At 46.8% G+C, this 19,583-nt stretch overlaps 2 protein-coding genes and 1 long non-coding RNA gene across 3 annotated transcripts; 2 read left to right on the plus strand and 1 right to left on the minus strand.

Annotated features, from left to right (window-relative positions):
• Positions 1–402: 402 nt before the first annotated feature.
• Positions 403–10,493, minus strand: ING5 (inhibitor of growth family member 5). The gene is made up of 8 exons (XM_035544521.2): positions 10,392–10,493; positions 10,240–10,311; positions 8,998–9,164; positions 7,450–7,561; positions 6,360–6,453; positions 5,249–5,384; positions 5,013–5,074; positions 403–3,794 (listed from the first exon to the last, which is right to left on the minus strand). Exons 1-8 carry the CDS (start codon positions 10,426–10,428, stop codon positions 3,752–3,754), a joined length of 723 nt encoding a protein of 240 aa, XP_035400414.1. The 5' UTR covers positions 10,429–10,493; the 3' UTR covers positions 403–3,751.
• A 281-nt stretch (positions 10,494–10,774) lies between these two features.
• On the plus strand, positions 10,775–18,313 carry DTYMK (deoxythymidylate kinase). The gene is made up of 5 exons (XM_035544522.2): positions 10,775–10,970; positions 11,090–11,198; positions 12,148–12,238; positions 15,706–15,903; positions 17,725–18,313. The coding sequence occupies exons 1-5, from the start codon at positions 10,841–10,843 to the stop codon at positions 17,833–17,835; spliced, it is 639 nt and encodes a 212-aa protein (XP_035400415.1). The 5' UTR covers positions 10,775–10,840; the 3' UTR covers positions 17,836–18,313.
• LOC118246957 (uncharacterized) lies at positions 12,396–15,699 on the plus strand. The gene is made up of 3 exons (XR_004778258.2): positions 12,396–13,088; positions 13,516–13,613; positions 14,989–15,699. It is a non-coding gene; the product is annotated as an uncharacterized LOC118246957 (long non-coding RNA).
• Positions 18,314–19,583: the final 1,270 nt, after the last annotated feature.

Consider the following 19,583-nt stretch of genomic DNA (forward strand, 5'->3'; position numbering starts at 1 on the left):
CGCCCGCCGGGCCCAGGCCGGGCCGCACGGCCGCCATCTTAGCGGGGCGCAGCGGGGCCAGGCGGGGCGCAGCCATGCCATGCCCGCCCCGGGGGGCGAGGGGGGAGGCCGGGCTCCCGCTCGGGCTCCTCGCCCCGCTGCTGGGCTTCGGCCTCCTGAGGCGGCGCGGGGTGGCGGGGAGCGGGCGTCTCGCCCCAAAGCCGCCCGGCCAAGCCCGAGGGCTGCCCTCGCCTCAGGGAAAGGCGCCCCCCAGCCCGGCCGGTGCCCGCGGCCCCCCGGCTCCCTCAGCGCCCCGCGGGGCAGAAGGCGGCCATGTCCCGGCCCCGGGCCCGGCCGCGCCGCGGTCCTAGCGCCCGCCCGCCTCAGCCCCGCGTGCTGCCAGGCACCCGCACAGCTCTTGTTCCCAAAAATACTTTATTTGTAAATCAATATAGCCATCATCTATGACAAGATCCAAAAATACAGATAAAGATTTTACTTTACATTCTTGTTTGATGGTTTTTTGTGTTTTTTTTTTTTATTAATAAAAAGCTTTATAGTCTCTTCCATTTACAAAGGGAACACAGGTCGGATTCTTTAAAAAAATAGAAAAATCGGGTTAAAGTTGCGTCACCCCCAGTTTGGATGAGCTGCGATAAAGCTGAACACCACAGTGTACGCAGGTGTTTCGACAATCTTTAGTGGAACATTCCTTTAAGTATCACAGTCTTGTTCATCCTTCTCCTTAAAGCAGATTTAACGCCGTACATTCAAAATTCAGGAGAAAGATTTAAACTCTTTAGTGACCAAAAATGAAGGCTACTGGTATTTCCATCTACAAGAGTCTCTAACGATCTCTAAACCCAGGTGTAAACAGCCAACAGATGCTCTTGAGCCCGTGACAGCAGCTAGAGGCTCTGTGCTGGTATGTTGGCGACAGGACAGTCTATTGCTGGTGTCGGTGCAATGGGCAGACACGTTGGAGATGTCCCAGTGTAAAGAAGAGCGTGGATCACCTCAGCTTTGCTCATGATTCCTAGTGAAGAAGCATCTTTCCTTTTGAAGACTGATGCAAACTTCTAGCACTTTTTTTTTTGTGCTTTGCTGGTTAAAATGGAAAACATCTGTTCTTCTGAGCCCAGGAAAGCACTTGCTAACAAAAAATTTGCTGTCCTACCTGACCATCTTTTCTGAGTTTAGGGCAGCTAGCTTTGCTCTTATTCATCCACAGCTGCACATTTCCATACTTGCATGTTTCCAGCACAACCTCCAAAGAGGCGCAATCTAACTTTGAGATTGTTTCAAATCAAATGCTTAATCTATGGTGATAGCACTACTATTAAAGCCTTAGGAGAAGGGGAAAAAGTTTTTACAATACCATTGGATGGAAGGGGAAAATAAAACGTGAAACAGCATCACCACTAGCCTTCAGGACACAGTTACACTCTTACATTAATCCAGTGTAGCAGATCAATGAGGTACAGGTCTCACCCACTGGTTACTGAATTACAGGCTGGCTCATGAGGTATCACAATTGAATTTACTCTCAAAACAGAGGCAGAAATAAGAGGGCTGACTGTATTTCTATGATCAGGTTTGCATGATTGTGCTTCTTCTCCCCCTCTCACCCTCAATCCGTTTCTAATTTGTCTGTGTGGTTTTGGGGTGCTTTTACAATGACAACAATGAGAAACGTACATTGTCTTGTAAACATAACTATGGAAACTTCATATACAGCATGGAGTGATGCAACCTAACAAGGACATGTACAACATCACACTTCAAACGAGAGGGCCCTGGAGACAGGTCTTTTTGCATAGCGGATGCAATAAATCAAAATGTTCACAGAAAACCTGTCTCAGTATCAAAATGTTTCTTCTGCAAGAGTCCTTACATACCTGTAGCATCTACAAAACCCAGCAGAGCAAAGCAGGAAAGGAAAACAGGCAAGGGCCGTGTTCTACTTTCACTGCAAAGCACAAGTAAGAGGGCCAGGGCAAGAAAAAACAAACAAACAAACAAAAAACAACAACAAAGTTCTTTCAGAAGCTGTTGCCAAAGTCCAACTAGAACAGTGTTGTTTTGTTTTTTTTTTCCCCCCCCCACCCCCCTCTGTACTGTTTATTCAGATTGCTTTTAAAGCAGAAAAAAGCTTATCTGGAAGGATTTCCAACAGTCTGCACCAAGAGCTCCGCACAATGGTATGCCAAGTAACACACAGCCCTGCACAGAGCTGCCATAAACACCCATCACAGACCACAGCCGGAAGAGTTCATGAACCCTGGTCTGTACTGCTGCAGGGTTTTGGTGTTTTCTCCCTCCCCTAGCAGAAAAACCTTTACCAACAACATTTTTGTGTAGGCAATTAAGCCCAATAATCCAGGATACATCTAAAGACAATACTTATCTCTGTTCTTCCCTCAGGTTCTGAATCTGCTATAACTCAAAGGAGGGAAAAAAAAAAACACACGCAAAAAGACTTTAGTTTTCCTATTACTGATTTCCTTCTCATCCTTCTGCTGCAGCAACTGGCACGGTGATGACAGCAAGGATTCATATTCAAGATCTGAAAGGCAGCTCAAAGAAGTCAAGAACAGGCAAATATGCCCCTACTAAGAAGGCAAGATGTCATTTTAAAACATTCCTACTGAATTGCCTTCTTCAATAAGACAGCTTCATAGCAAATTCTATTAAAACACCACAACCTCCACCAAGCTACCTAATGGCCACCCTTCTTTCAGCTTTGCCGCACCATCACAGGAATGTACATGTTATCCTTGCAGAGGATTCCCTTAAAGCTTCTTTTCCTGATTTACTGAGGTGCAACACAGGCATACACAAGTAATAAAAATAAGGCCTTCATCTTCTTTTATGAATAAATCAGACCCTCTATAACAATACTCTAGGTTTCAACTTCACAGTAATATACTTAAAGAATTTCCAAAGAAATGAAAACTGACAGGAAAGGTAACTCACTCTCTCAATACTACTGTCACTAAGAAACACTGCAGGACAATTCCTGTGAGATTTAAAGCTCTTGTCCCAGAAGAGACAAACCTTTTATAGGAGGCAAAAAGTCAGATGTTTTGCTTCTCTTAAGGTTCACATGAACGCAAGCAAGATCAAGTAAAATAATGGCAGTGCAAAGTTAGACAGAAGAAATTCCCCAGAAGAGAAGATACGGTCTTATCTCCGTCCCATCCCTACCCTGTCAAAACTAAGCACAGTATTTGGCTTTGAGGAAACAGACATTGGAAACAGCTGACCAGCTTTCTTGTTCCTCTGTACAACAAAACTGCAGAACAAATGGACTTCACACCAAAACTATTCCTCTTCTGCAGGCTACAAGAGAGACAATTCCTTTTTCTCTACCATGCTAAGCTCCAGGTAACTGAACGACTTCAGTGATGGCGATGCACCATGAAGTTACAGGTATCTCATGTGCCTGCAACACCTTACGTGGTTTCACAGACTCCTATAAACTAGCAGACTTACAGCTACTGGCTGCCCTAACACTTCATAGTAACACTGATTACAGTGTTGTGCAAGTGTAACATAAATAAAATCCCTGTGGCAGATTCCCTCCCTCCCACAGTCATTTTCTTACGAAAGAACAGGAATTACAACTGGCCACTGGACAATTAAATATCGTATCAGAAAAAGGAAGAGGGTAGGTTTTAAAATCAAAATCGAAAAGATGATATTGCAACTTGAAGGAAGGAATATATTAAAAAACTCTTCTAGCCTCAGAGGATGTATTCCCCTCTACTCCTTACTTCTTTTTCTTTCTTTCCTGAACACAACGTGGACAAAACCTACAGGGAAAAAGAATAAAAAAAAAAAGACAGTAATTAGTTCCTGAAGATAACAACATATCACTCAAGAGCTCTTTCTATCATTTGGAAATGAGCAGGAGGGGTGGTAATTTTAACTAATAGCAACAACTTCATGACATGTAGGAAGACTGGGCAAACAGGAAAGGAATTGTACAGACTCTGGTGAACAGCACTAAAAGGCTTCCAGGGCTGCCCCTCACAGCCATGATTCCCCCATTTCATTCACCTAAAAGTTACTCCAAGTAACAAAGTCAGAGAAAATAAGATATTTTCCTCCAGTTCATTCCTTCCTCTCCCTCCAGTGACTGCAGATGGCTGCAGTTCACTTCTACTTCATCTTGTTTCTGATAAGCGTCTTACAGATAGATGAGAGAAGCCCATCAAATAGAAATATTTACGTCTCAAAGTCTGCTTACTGAAAAAATCAGCATTTAACTCAGTGGCTAGCCATTAAACTTCAGCTCCATGCTATCACCGGTTTACTTCAGTATCTGATTGGAATGCAGTGACCTACTGCTCTATGCACTTGCACGCTTACGATTATTCCCATCACGCTGTGTTCTGTAAAATAAACATTTTAGTCATGTTATTTGTCCCCACTTAATACAGTAGCACAATTTCACTTCCTCTTGAAAATTCACTTTTCTTATGCTAACTGAAGAGTGTGGCATTTTAATTGCAAAAGAGAACAATTACACAAAGTTTTTGTCCTTTGAAAAAGCAAGTACAGAACAAGCGTATGACTTTCAAAGATGGGCACGTAAGCAAAACCTAAACAGAATTCTAACACTTTGTTTCCATAAATGGGAAAAAAAGAATTATTTTCTCAACCTTAACCACAACAACAGTTGCACAGCAATACAGCAAACGTGAGATTTAAGATATACGTATTGACACAAGCCTAAGCTCATGAACTGCTCTACTTACCGTGAAAATTTACATACACCCAGATCCTTGTTTTGTTCCCACCAAAATCTGTGGCAACTAAGACTCCCATGGAAGCAGCCCCTAATAAACAAGTTCCCCTTCTGCCTTCACAAAATTGCAATCTCAAACCCTACAGGATGCAAAGCTCTGATGACAAGAGCAAAGTTCCTTTGTCAAGAAGGGTCACAATAGGGTTTCGATTCTTTTTGTGATTCTTGTTGAGGGAAAATGTAGCTTGGTAAAAGTAAAAAGCCTGTGTGTCCTCCTTACCATTTCCCTTTTGGTTTGGTGGTGAGATCCACACAAGCAAAGTGGAACCATTCAATTGGGCACTGCAAAACAAAGAAAAAATCCTCAGAAGAGATGCTTAGCGTTTCACAAGCGTTACGTTTGTTTTGGATGATCTAATTGAGCAAGTACCCCCCTCAGATTTCACAGTGCTGTGATGTTGCAATCATCATTTCAAAAGACACAGAGCACCTTTTGACAACAAACCAAGTGCTTACATCTGGGTTGTCACAGCCGATCATTTCTCCGTACGACACCTGGTGACACAAGCAGTAGGTGGGCTCGTTGGGGTCCACTGGCATGTCTAGGACATCTGAGGGATGCACTGACAGGATGGTATCAGCAAACTCAGAGCTGTAGACAAGAACGATTTGAGGACAAAAGACTTTTCAGTTATGGACAACTATACATTTCCAAGATCTAAATGCCTCTTGGGAAAATTAGTTTTTAACAATATCTTCCTTAGAGCTCATTGAACCCACTTTAGAGTTTAATTACACATTCACATATTGTCCAATAATTAAAAACATAAAGCAGGTTTGATCAAACACAAAAATATGAGCTCAACTATAAAGATTAAGAGAATGATTTGTAGATGACATGACTAAAGTAACAAAATGAACATACAACTCACTTCTGTTTGCAGGGCAGAATAATCTGCCTTTTTTTCCCCCAGTCCATTTTAATACGTATTCTTCTTTCTCTGCCAGGCATGAGGGAACCCCCTTGCTCTGACACGTCAGTAACACGTAATAGAAAATACACTCTTTTCTTGCCCCTCCATTTAATCAATTGAAGATAGTAGAATTAACTGGGTTTAAAAAAAAAAATCACATGATGGAGGTGACATGCTTTCTTCCTTGACTCACAAAATGGAATTATATTATTCAAGACTATTTAGGACACAGTTGTTTGAAAACAACCACAAAAAACTCTCCAAAATTTCCACAACAGCAATACAACATCAGTATTTGTCCCAATAGGCAAGTGTTTCTTTGCAATCAATCTTGCAAGCAACATTTAAAAATAGCTGCATGACAAAAATCAAAGCTATTTTCTACCAGCTTGCCAACAGCAACACAAGCTCTGATCTTGTCCTTCCAGGCAGAGGGCATTCCAAGCATGCCGAGTTTCCACACGTCAAGCAAGGAGTTAATTAACAAATCTGACTTGTCCTAAAGAGGACTCTAATGAAATATAGTTAAGACCACAATAACCTAAACACCACTAACATCCTGACAGGAGAGTCATAAATAAAGTAACATGAGTTTAGGGAAAATTCACGAAATGTTGAGCCAAAGTCACCAGAATTGTAGCTGGGTGTCTTACCCTCCTTTGAGTTTCTTTTTCTTTGGTGTATCTTCTTCAGATGTTCGCCTGCCTCGACCACGAGAGCCTCTTTTGTCTTTTTGACTTCGTCCCTCTATAAAAGAAAAAAAGTGCATTGTTTCAGCTTTTTTGAATACCAGAAACATCCCCAGGTATTTTACTTTTGGTGCATTTGTTTTGAAATCCTTCCATGATACGTAATTCAATACAAACACCGATTCTGAAATATACATACACTTTTCTGCCACAAACACACCAAGCTTGCAAGTAGTATTACTAAGTGCCTAATTCCTATGTTTGCAGTTCTGGCAATTAAATCACTACAGTACAATGTCAGTGCATAGCGTCACACAAGATTTAAACAGCATCACATTTGATCAGATGTGACATAATGCAGATTTAAAAAATAATAAGTATATTTTTAAACATTTGGCCAGTTAATTGGTTACTCAGCTACTGACTTAACTTTTATCTCCACAGGTCCGTACTCCTCCTCTTACCCTTTATTTCATAGCTCAAAGGCATAAAGCTGTGTTGATGTTAACCGTAACCAAATTTCACTGTAGTTATAGGAGATTTCCTGTATGTGTTACAGAAATTGGTATCTTCCTTTACCTCTTAATTTTTCCTGCTGTTCTTAGCTTGACTAATAACCAAATCCAGTAAAAGCAGGAAAATAAGCAGATGTCTTCTCCAAAAGATCTTAGAACTTACTCAGTAATAGATCAAGCCTGAAGCCAACCGTTAAACTCAAGAGGTGTAGGAACCACGGGCTGAACATCAGTTCAGTTTTGCCTCTGTTAGACCCCCCTTAGCCAGTGACAACCAGTCACCATGACTGACAACCAGTGACCATGGGCCACCTCAGGATGCTCTGACAAGGAGAGAGCGCAGGTTAGATTCTAGCACTAGATTTTTTCCTTCCCCCTGTTCATTGGTCAGCGCAACACTGTAAATATCTGAAGAGCATTCACAAGTACAGGAGAGCACCACAGCCTCCTGAAACGACAGCCCAACTCTATGTTTTAGCCTCTCTGGTTCGATACGCTCCATGCTGAAAAAGGCTGTCAAGCACATAACATTTACGCACTTTTCAGGCTTCGTGCTCCAGGGTTTTCAAAGTCACTGCCTTCCAGTTTATCTTTCAGATCTGCTTCAAACCGTGCCAAGTCTGCATCCAGCCGGCGGATATGCTTATCCACCTGCACAGAAGAGGAAACCACAAACTGAATTATTAAAAAAAAAAAAAAGGTCTAGTAACTTGGCCGCTATCAGCATGAACAGGAATGTAACACTTGAAGGCAAGGCGTGAGAGGTGTACCAAACTTGAAGAAGGAAAATGGTACATACAAAGGGAATTAAAGCAAACAGAGAAAGAAAAAAGCTGAAGCAAGCTTGCTAAAAGCAAGAGAACCCAATCCCAATGCAAGCAAAGAGAAATAAAGGAAAAGGGGGGGGGGGAAGGCAGCATAAAGGAGAGTCAAAACAACTAGACTAATGGTTTGCATAACAAAACAAAATGACGAAAGATATTTAAAGATTGTTTTCTCCCGGCCATTTAAAAAATGTATTATTCAACTGATATCCATTAAAGGCGGCAACATTTTCTCTAGTATTTCACTAGCATGCTATTTAATGAAATTTAATAACAAATACAAGCCATCTCCAATATCAAGTCAGTACACATTACATAAGTATCTCATAATACCCTGGTGACAATAATGTGGCTTACAGAATAGAGATGTAGCAAAGGTGTTTTAACCCTCATCCCTCACCCCCAAACCATGTTGCTGCAGTACCTATTCATGAAGTTAGTGTTTATCTAGGATGCTTTTCAATCCCTGTGAAATAATTTCCTTTTCTGCAGTGTTTGACGTCAATAAAAAGTACTCCAGCTGCAGCTGTCACTTTTAATTAGAACCCAGAGCATCTCTAGAAGCTACATAAAACACTCTAAGAACAGACAAAAAGGATTCCCCTCGTTTAAGATGCACCTATGGGATAACATAGGCGGAGATAAGAATTACTCAAGGGACAGATAAACAGACAAGAGTAGGTGCAGAACAGGAGAAAAGTGGAAAGCTGCACCTTAAGAAAAGATATTTTCTCACTGCAAGTTTGACACCTAGTATACAGCCAAAACAGTGGAGCTGACCGGTCTCCATGCCTCTATCACCTGGAAACCCAAGAAACTGGAAAGATTTCCCTCAACTCCTCCACAACACAGCTTTAAAGCTGACCTAAAAAATGTTGTTTATGACCAAGACCAGCCCTAAATGAATTAGTGGGTGAAAGGGGAGTGGGCGGGGTAAATATGCTGTCATTACTAGACAGCAGATGTGTACTTCCGATAAAGCAATCTCCAACCTTTAATCAGTAGAGAAGCCTACTTGACACAAAACCCAGGAACACAAGGGGAGACCTTTGTTGTTTTTTTTTGGGGGGGTTGGGGTGGGGGGGGGAGGAAAACAGTAAGAAAAGTAAGCTTAAGAACTAATACTTTGTTTCAGTAAGATATTAAAGGCAAATACACCAGGAAAAAGACAAACGGATGCTGCAGAAGCACCTCTCAAGTCTGTCACCAGCCCCAGTCCAGATTATGATTGTATTTACAAGTCTCACTGTTTTTGGTCCTCACCATCTCGTATGTCTGCATGGCCAGCTGTACTTTATCGTCGCTGTACTCTTTACATTTACTGTAGGCACTCTGGATTTTTTTCAGGTGTTCCACTCGCTCCTCGGGCAACATGTTCTTCACAGATTCAATGTATTCTGCTGCAAGACTGTCAATTTCTGCTTTCTTATCTGAAAAGCAGAGACACGGTATACATATGTGAGAAAGTCATCTTCCAAAGGAAGTATTTTTACCTTCTACCTCTCTCTAGTATTTAGAAGACCCCTCCTGAGAGTTTTTGGACTTGCCTTGATTCTTTAATGCATTTACCTTTTTTATTAAGGATTAATTTAAAGGCATACTGTCTTCAACACCTGTGGTATAGTGCTAGTTTCTCAAGTGTTTTGCTGTTCAGAGGAGAGGCTCAGTTAAGACCAGAAACAGAATCAATAGATTCACCAACTTCAACCTCTCTTTCCGTATGAAGAACACTGTATTTGCTGCATGGCTGTGTTTTGATGTCTCAAATTGAAAATCATTAATGCACAGTCACATGTCAACAGAAACCTCAAAAAAAAAAAAAAAGGAAAAGAAGTTTTCAAGGCATGCAGCAATCTACAATTCAGCAGATGTGAAAATAAGTATGTCTGACAGCAAGAACGTCCAAGGGGCAATCAGGTACAGTGACCACAATTATACATAACTACAAATTAGCAAGCAACAGCTGAAAATGAAACGCCATGCCCAGTGAGCTGTAGGACTCACAGAAAACCAGCATGAGACTGGTTGAGGAAAACAGTGAAGCTCCTGAGTTGGAAGGGACCCACACAGATCACCGGGTCCAACTCCCGGCTCCACACAGGACCGCCCAAAAATCAAACCGTGTGTCCCAGAGCCTTGTCCAAACGCTTCTTGAGCTCCAGCAGGCTCGGTGCTGTGAACGTGACGAGCCCGTCCCGGTGCCCGACCACCCTCTGGGTGAAGATCCTTTTCCTGACAACCTCCTCCGGCCCTCCCCTGTCCCAGCCCCATGCCGTCCCCTCGGGTCCCGTCGCTGTCCCCGGAGCTCAGCGCCTGCCCCTCGGGAGGGAGCTGCGGGTTGCCATGAGGCCTCCCCTCAGCCTGCTCCGCTCCGGGCCGAACAAACCCAGGCACCAGCCCCCCTCCGGCCCCTTCCCCATCCCCGCAGCCCCCCCCGCAGCCCAGCCCCCGCGGCTCCCCCCCGGCCCCGGTGCCGCGGCTCCCTGCCGCCGCCTCCGCACGCACCTTCCGTCCGCTGGTCGAGCTCCCGCATCAGCTGGAAGTTGCGCTGCAGCTCGCAGGGCAGGTTCTCGATGCCTGAAACGAGCACAGAGCCCCCTCAGCGCCGCGCCCCCTCACGGCCCCGCCGCCCGCCGCCCCCCGCGCCCGGCGCTCACTGTCCAGGTAGTGCTCCAGGTACATGGCGGCCGCCATCTTGTGCCGCCCGCCCCGCCCCGCTCCGCCGCCGGCCGGCCCCGCCGCGCACGGGCCGCGGCCTCGACCTCATCGCATATTCATGAGCCGCCCGCGCCCATTGGCCGCCACGCGTTGCATATTCATGAGGGGGGCGGGGCCACACAGTCCCCCCTCACAACGGGGTCCGGCGCTCCCCCGGTGCCTCCCGGGGGCGTCTGCGTCTGGCGGCCTCCCCCCACCCCACCGCGCGCCCTTTGCCCGTTCTCCCCGTTTTTTCCCTCAAAACGGCGGGCGAGCACCGCCGCCGCCCCCCCTTAACGGCGGGCCCGGCCTCCCTTTGTGGAGGACTCCGCCACCTCTATGGCTCCCCGCTGCCCAGAGCGCCGCCGGGGCGGGGCGGGGACCGGGACCGGGACCGGGAGCGGGCGGCATGGCGTGCGGCCGGGGGGCTCTGATCGTGCTGGAAGGGGTGGACAGGGCCGGCAAGAGCACGCAGGGCCGGCGGCTGGTGGAGGCGCTGCGGGCCGGCGGGCACCGCGCCGACCTCCTCCGCTTCCCCGGTACGCGGGGCTGGGGCTCGGGGGGGGGGGCGCCGGGGGGAGGCGGGGGGGGGGGCTACCGCCGTCACCGCCGCCACCGCCGCCACCGCCACTGAGCTGTGTCGCCCCTTCGGTTGCAGAGAGGACGACGGAGATCGGGCGGCTGCTGGGAGCCTACCTGGCGGGGGAGAAGGACGTGGAGGACCACGCCGTGCACCTCCTGTTCTCTGCCAACCGCTGGGAGCACGTGTAAAGATGGCGGGGGTCGGGGGGGGGGTCGGGGAGGCGGGCACCCCCTCAGCCCTGCGCCCCTCAGCCCTGCTGCTGCCCTCGGGCCCGGCCTGAGCGAGCAGGGAGCCCCCGCCGGGCTGGGGGTCAGGGCCAGGCCCGGCCTGCTCGAGGCCAGGAGCCTGTGCCCGTTCCCCTCCAGCCACAGGCAGCGCCCTAAACGAGCTGCCCTCCCTGTGAGCTGCCCTCCCGGTGTGGGTGGAGGATTCGGGCTCGTCCCCTGCAGCTCCCTCTGTGCTGCTGGGTACAGAAACCAGGGGGTTTCATCGCCACCTGGATTGAGCACCGCCACCTGGGAGCCCAAAGGGAGCGGGCAAACCGCAGCGTCACCAAGCCCCTGAGCACAGCCTTTGGTGTGCTGAGCTGCTGCCCCAGCCTGGGAGCTAATGCTCGTGTGGCTTTTTGCCAAACGGAGGCTTTGTGTGTGTAGCTGGGGCCGTCGGTGACAGCTGTTGCTCTTACCTGGGCCTCTGTACTGCAAAATGTTTTCTGTTTTAAAAAAAAAGCTTCACTGATCCTGCTGTAGCAGGAGTGCCGAGCAAGCTGGGAGAGCATGAGGCAGATGGGTGAGCTGCAGTAAGAAATGTCTGTTGTAAATAAAGGATGCTTTCCTCTGACAGAGGCAAGTATTTCAAACCCACTGCACCACTTAGGAAGGAAGACTAAGCTGTTCGTGCCTGGCTGTAGCTCATCAGTGATCTTGCTGCAAGCTGTGGAGCTGCCTAGAGCAATGCCCTGCACTGGTGCACCCTGAATGTGGGTGTCTCAAAAGGGTATTTGCTTAATATCTTAGAGGACGGAGCACAAATAGGAATTGATTCATGATCAGTGTCACGGATGACCCTGATGCTGCTAATGATTAGTTTGAAGTCAGAAGTGTAACTTATTTTTTCTCCTCCATGGTTTTCAGGCCTTCAATGAAAGAGAAACTACATCAAGGGGTCACGCTTGTGGTTGACAGATATGCCTTTTCTGGAGTGGCCTTCACAAGCGCCAAGGAGGTGAGTGAAGGACCCAGCAGGCCCTGCCTCTCTCTGTATTTGGAGAAACAGGAAACGGGGAGAGGCCTGCTCTCGATGTCAGTCTGTGTGGCCCAGGCTCCTTTTCTGGGGAAGTGTGGATTGAAATGGGGGATGAAAGTTTCAGCTTAAATGTTAACGTGGCCTGTTTGACTGTGTCTACCCCTTCCCCCAAAAGAACAGAGAAACTCGTTAGGTTACTTGTTAGCGAGGTAGGCTCACTCTGGAGTTGCACTGGGGAACCCCAAACCAGACATGGCACTCCAGGTGTGGGCGCAGGACAGACGGGAAGAAGGATCACTTCCCTCGTGCTTATACAGCTAGGCTGCTGCCGGCCTTTGTGGCTGGGGCATGCTGCTGACTCATGGTGAGCTCAGTGTCCACCACGAGCCTCAGCCCCTTTTCTGCAGAGCTTCTGCCCAGCTGGTCGGCCTCCAGCCTGTCCTGGTACATCAGGTTTTTCTTCCCCAGGGCAGGACTTTTTTGAGTTTGCCTTTGTTAAATGTCTTGAGGTTCCTGGCAGCCTGTTCCTCAGTGTGTTGTGTCCCTCCAGATAGCAGTCCTGCCCTCCCGTGCGCTCACTGTCCCCGCCTGGTGTCATCCAGAAGGTTGCTGAGGGAACGCCCTATCCTGTCATTTTTGTCGTTAGAGATGTTGAACCGTACTATTTGTCCTTGAGTGCTGGCACCAGCAGCCACCTACCAGCTGGACTTCGTGCCACTGATCACCACGCTTAGCCCAGCAGCCTCATCGTTTTTTTGCCAACTTGACTGTCTGCCTACCAGTTCATATCTCACCAGCTTGGTGGAAAGGAGGTCATGCTTACGTCAAGGTACAGAGCACCTACTGCTCTCCTCATATCCTCAGAGCCAGCCTTACTGTAGAAGGCTGTCACGTGAGCTAGGCAGAGTTTCTCGGTGATAAATCCCTGCTGGCTGCTCCCAGTTGCCTTGTTCCTTCATGTGCTTGGACATGGCTTTCAAGAGGATTTGGTCCCGTACCTTCCCAGAAGCTGATGTTAGGCTGACTGGCCTGCAGTTCCCTGGATCTTCCTTCGTAAAGACGAGTGCAATATTTACCTCTTGTAAAGTCTTCAGCAGCTTCGCTTGCTTGCTGTGACCTTTCACAGGTGATGGAGTGCCTTGCCACGACATTACCAGCTCCTTCAGTATGTGTGGATGCATCCTATTTGGTCCTGTGAATTTGCATATGTCCAGCTGGCTTGACTGCTTCCCTAAATGTGTCTTTCTCTACTGCAGGTACTGCTGCACTCCTGCCCCCTTTGCTAGTAGGTTTGAGGACCTGGCTGGCTGGGGGCAAACCTTCTCAGTGAAAAGTGATGCAAAACACCCATCAGGTACTTCAGCCTTTTCTGTCCCTTGGCACTAGGTCCCCAGTCCCACTGAGCAGCAGGTCTACGTTTTCCTTAGCCATTCTCCTGCTGCCAGCATCCTTAGAGAAGCCCTTGTTACTCGCATCCCTCACTACTTCTGACTTCAGCTGAGCCTTGGCTTTTCCAGCTTCTTCCCTGCACTCTTGAGTAATGTTTCTGTATTATTGCTTGGTGTTGTGCCTATTTCCATCTTCTGTCTGCTTCCTTTCTGCACTTTGGGCCTAGTTAGGAGTTCTTTGTTGATTCATGCCAGCCTTCTCACATGTTTATCATGCTTTCTGCACGCTGGGATGTTCCACTTTTCTGTTCTGAGGAGGCTTGTCTATGAAGATCAACCAGCTCTGCTGGGTTCTTTTCCCTCCGTGGCAGTTTCCCTGGGCACCCTGCTAAGGAGATCCCTAATAAATAGAAATCTGCTCTGCTGATGACCAGACCCGCAGCTCTGTTTGTCTTGTTCACTTCTCTCTGGACTGTAACCCCCACCATCCTGTTCACTTCAGCCAAGGCTGCCCTTGATCTTCACACCTTCAGCCAGTTCCTCTTCACTTGTGAGTAGCAAGTCCATCAGGGCACCTTCACTCGCTAACTTATCGAATACCTTTGTGGAGAATTTGTCTTCAGCATTCCTGAGAAACCTGGACCGCTTCTGCCCAGCAGATACACAGGTGGTTAAGGTCTTCTGTGACTGTCAGGGCCTGCAATTGTGACCCTTCTTCCATCTGTATGAAGAAGGCTTCATCGACGTCCTGTCTTCTGGTCTGTCCCTGACCCTATGCGTAACCCATAGGCTCCCACCTGGCTCATCTCCTATCCCAAGGCAAAGCTCCCTGTGCTGCAGACACTCCTTTGCAAACAGCACAACCCCTCTTCCTCCTCACCTTCCAGCCTGTCTTTCCTGAACAGCCTCTGTGGATCCATTGCAGCGCAGCCGTCTGGCAGGCTGTCCCACCTCACCCCTGTAATCCGAGCAGGATCACAGCCCCGCAGTGTCCCTGTGCAGGGACATTCCTTGGGTGTTTCCCATGTTGTGTGCTTGAGATAGGTCCCCAGTAGTGCCGCTTTCCAGAGAGCCTCTGCTCTCATATTTTCCCTTAGACACTTCCTCCTTGCTTGGCACCTTCAGTTCTCTACAGCTTGTAAGCGTTCCCTTGACGTACCTAGTTTAAAGCTCTTTTCACTACCTTAGCACACGGACACTCTTGGCCTGCATTGGGATGTATCCCGTCCCTGCTCCGTAGCCATCGGTTCTTGAAGAGTGTCCTGTGGTCACAGAAGCTGAAAGCTTGCCTGCAACAGCAACCGTGCAGTTGGGAGTTGACCTAAATTTATTCCTACCTAGACCTTTCTCCCTTTCTGGAAGAACTGAGTGGATCTTGGGCTCCCATGCCCTGTGTCATCCTCATCCCCCCAAGCCCGGTGGTCGCTCTTGGTATGTGCACCCTGATTGTATCGCTGTCCACCACGTGGATGAGCAGCAAGGAGTAAAAGGGTCAGACAAGCCTCAGCAGTCTCTGCAGTGTTGTGGATCCATATACCCTGGTGGAAGTCTTCAAATTTGTCAGCGGGATCCAAAAAAGCTGGAAAGCTTTGTCTCTTGCATCGGGGCTGGAATTCCTGGGTGGGCTGAGAAGTACGGTAGGTATTCAAAAAGGTATCTCCATGGGCACAAACATACTAAAGCTGCACGGCGTTTATATTTGGGAGCAGCTTTCTTTTGGACTGATTGCTGTGTGGAGACTTCAAAATGTGACTCATTATTTCCCTCTGCTGGGCTTTGCGGAAGAGATGTTAAAATCATTAGCTCTGCTTGGCTTCAGTGAGCATGAGAGGAGCACGGCACCTAGGAAAATCTGGACCCTCAAAATTGCCAGGAGTGAATTCAGGAATTTTAGGCTGGGAAATCACCTTTTCAGTTTGTAGGGCTGTATTCTGTGATTTGTGCTGCATCTCTTCTCTGGCTGTTCCTCCCCTACCCCACTCTCCAGCTATCCTGCTTCTTTCCCTTGTTCTCATTCCTTTCTTTCACCTCAAACTTGGTTGTCTTTGTTTGGGACAGAACTTCTGCATGGACTGGTGCAAACAGCCCGACATAGGACTCCCAAAGCCAGATCTGATTCTGTTTCTTCAGTTAAGCCCAGAGGAAGCAGCAGCACGAGGGGACTTCGGAAGTGAACGTTACGAGAACAGCCTCTTCCAAGAGAAAGTTCTACAGTCCTTCTGTCATCTGATGAAGGACAAGACGTTAAATTGGAAGGTGAGGAAATAACCCTAAGGGGTCTGTCACAGACTAGGGGTGGTCTTTCATGAGAGGGCTCCCTCTTGGATTGTGTGTGTTGTGCCCTTGTGCTTCCCACTTCCAGCCCTTGGCAAGAAGTTGGGGGGGGGGGGGGGTGCTGGGGACCAGCCAAAGCTGCTGTGGCCTGCAGCAGGGCACTGCTGACACCCGCTGCTCCAGGATACTGTAAGGGGCCCTGTTGGGTGGGGGAAGGTTTTGTTTGTTGGTTTTGCAGAAGAGAAGAAAACATACACCATAGCACAAAATTAAAAAAAAAAAAAAAAAGCATGCAGTCAAAATTATTGTATGAGATGGTGTGGAACTTACCTAACGTCTAGTCTGCAAACCCTGATTTTCCAGAGATTCTAGCAGTGGAATATATTTCCCTTATTACTTGTCATCTGCTATCTCTCCACCCATTATGCGAAAGGAGTTTTCATTTAAAGTAGCAGCGACATGTCTGTTTAAAATATGCCAAACTGCAAAGCTATTAAACAGGCACATACCAAAACAGATGATGTAGAGGTGACAGGTATCCCTGAAGTGAGTACAGAAATCCAGTTCCAGCACCCATTAACAGTACAGTTAGCATTCCTGGCAATTTCCCCCTCAACATCAGATAAAATAATAGACATCAATGGTTGCCAAAGATCCATTTAGTCCAGAACATGAAATGGAGCTCAGTACACCATCAATTACAAGAATAAATTGAGGCCAGCTATCTGCTTGAGAATATTGTGTGAGCACAAAGCTGGGTCATTAGCTGTTCCATAACGAGAAGACTACCATTTAATTACGAAGTGTATTTATTGCATAGCCTCACAGTCTGCTCTTTCACAACAATGCTGTGCGGTTCAGTATTCATAGGTCATCATGATCACATAGGTCATCATGATCAACCTGCACCCGCTTACATCTTTTAACCAAGTTCTTCCTTTTGCCTTGGTCGCTCCTAAATAATTTTAAAGCCATGGAAACAAAACCTTTTGCCAACTAACGTTGACTTGTGATGACCTGCAAGCTGTAATTCTGAAGTGAAATGTCATGTTTTCTAAAACTATATTAGGAAAAACATCGCTGCTTGGAATTTCTCCTGTTAAATACAAGCTTTGTGGAATTTAGTTTTGATATGGCCCTTATTGCTTTACATCTGTTCTGGTGCCTTGCAGTCTCTGTAAAGGTGAAAATCAAGCAAGCTGTCCCCTGAGAAGAAAGGCACATAAAATGACGTTGTACGTGTGATCTGGGTTCCCTCAATCACACAGGAGCAGAGCTGGTATTCCTTAAGCACCAGGCTCAGCGAACACCAGAATCAGATAGCACTACCAGCTTGCAGCATTTAAAAAACAACCAACAAACTGAAGCTGGAAAAATCACATGGATTGGATTTTGAGAGGTTCTGACTACCATGAGTGATAGTAAGGATCCCCAGATAACCACCAAGGGATCAATATACTGATGTTTCTGAGGGACTACACTACGGGGTGAAAAATGCTTACCTGATTTAAGGTCATATGCTCCCAAAGACCATCAGCAAAGAACATGCAGCAGTAGTTGCTTTTGTTTCCCTTCATCCTGCCGCACATCTACTTCTTAAGTGTGTCTGTTCCTGCATAAAATAAATTTTCCAGTTCCAGTGCAGAAGTAGTGCATGAGAAGTGTAACTAGCTCCTTTCACTGCTCATGAATTGTAACGATATTGAGTAAAGGGGGAGAGCAGAAATAGCAGGAAGGTGGGTTTCTTCCCCATTGTGTTGGAAATTGAGGAACATGTTTCTGTATTTTGTGTTTTGGCAACAGATGATTGATGCTTCAAAGAGCATAGAAGACTTGCACAGAGAAATTAAGTCCATTGCAGAGGAAACCATGCTGGAGGTACAGAATAAACCTTTGGGAGAACTCTGGAAATAAAACTTAATACAGGTTATTCTTTTAGACCTACCAGAAAATTCACCTCTTGGACCTTCCTTGGGTGGATGACATCTCTACATCACGTTCTAGTTACTACAGCTTAGATCACGTGTTCCTGGTCCAGCATGGTACTGGTGTGCTTTTGACTGTGCCTGCTTCTCCTCTTCCATTCTCCATGGCCCCCGCTGCTTTTTTTATAAGCAAGCATACGGAGAGCACAAAACATTCCTTGTGGAAGCTTCCCTGCTTCAGGTAGGATCTCTTGTTGTAGGCTTGGTCCTGTAATGTAGATTTGGATACTGAGCCCAGAGCTTCCCCAAACGTGATCCGCAGCAACAGGTGGGGAACAGCCTTCCCATATTTGAAGTTCCAGAGAACTACCATGTTTCTGGTTCTTCTTTCTCTCTAGTGGAATGCATCCCCTGTGCTAAAACCAGCTCTTATAATGCTTTCTAATAAATTACTCTTTTAAACGTTTTGTACAGCAGCAAAGGTGTTTTTTTTTTCCTACCGCTATGATCACTTACCTTCTAGAAGGACATACAGAAGGTGAAAGTGCAGCAGTTCAGGCACTAAATACAGAGATCACTGCTAGAATGAAGGGATGGATGACTTCCTATTCCAGCCTGCTCCCCAGCTGTTCTGTGAGAACAGTACGGAAGCTGGACAGCTATTGGCAGGGAAGAGTCCGAAATAGATGTTAGCTTGTCACCAGACCCATTTGAAGGCTGAGTGGTGCACAAATTCTTTTAGACTGGTTGAATTACTCCTGCGACCAAGATCAGAGGAAGAGTCAGCAGTGATTCCTGCACTTCACTTTCCAAGTGAAATTCAAACAGCCCAGCATACGTTACCAAACCAGATCAGGTACAAGTTGTGAGCTTGCCCGCTTCCCTCAGCCTGTACCATTCCGATTACTACCTGAAGGAGCTGCTTTTAGTCTGAGTCGTTACAGTAAAGTTCCAGTGTGTAAAATGGCGATGGGTGTTTGATGCTTGATTATGCTATATTTGGTTAAGAGGTCTTCCAAGTCTTCAGCAGTAAAAAAAAAAAAAAAAAACACTAGTCTGGGATGAGTTAAATTAAATCATTTGTAAGGTGCATTAATATGGGGATGACCAGCAGAGGTAAGATGTCTCCCCGTCAGACACTTAGCAGTACGGACTGCTCTCCGAGCTGCCCCTACAGAGACTAAACCCTGCTTTCTTAGAGGCCAATTGAGCTGATTGACTAGTGGGGAGAGGAAGGTAAATGTTTAAAACAATGCTGCTGCTGCAAACATCAGCTGAGATGGAATAAGCTGCCTTCACTCTGCATAGTAAATGGTAGCAGGAACACTCCTTGTGAAGGAGGTAAGCACCTGTGCCCTTCCAGCAATTCTTTAACCTTCAGGAGTCATTTAATTCATCTTAGCTTTAGGTTCCCAACTACAGAAAGCCAAGAACATCTGTTCAGGATCTAAGCAATTTGAGTTTAGCACTCTCAATTATTGGGGTCGCATTAATGCCCAGGTATAAAATCTGTCTGGCTAAGCTGTCTTTAACCATGAAAGCACAAACATGAAGTAAGTAGCACCTCTTCTTCTGAACAGTGGCAGTAGTTTGTACAAACTGAGGGCGTGGTAATTCCTCAGTAACTATCCCTTAACAAAAAGGACCTGCTATGGCACAGCAAAATGGTAACAACAGTTGAGTTTAGACCTGTTTTTGTAATGTTTACTACTGCAGGGCTGGTGTTTAAAAGGCTTC

This window comes from Cygnus atratus, chromosome 9, assembly GCF_013377495.2.
Source record: "Cygnus atratus isolate AKBS03 ecotype Queensland, Australia chromosome 9, CAtr_DNAZoo_HiC_assembly, whole genome shotgun sequence".
In the NCBI taxonomy this organism is placed as follows: Eukaryota; Metazoa; Chordata; class Aves; order Anseriformes; family Anatidae; genus Cygnus; species Cygnus atratus.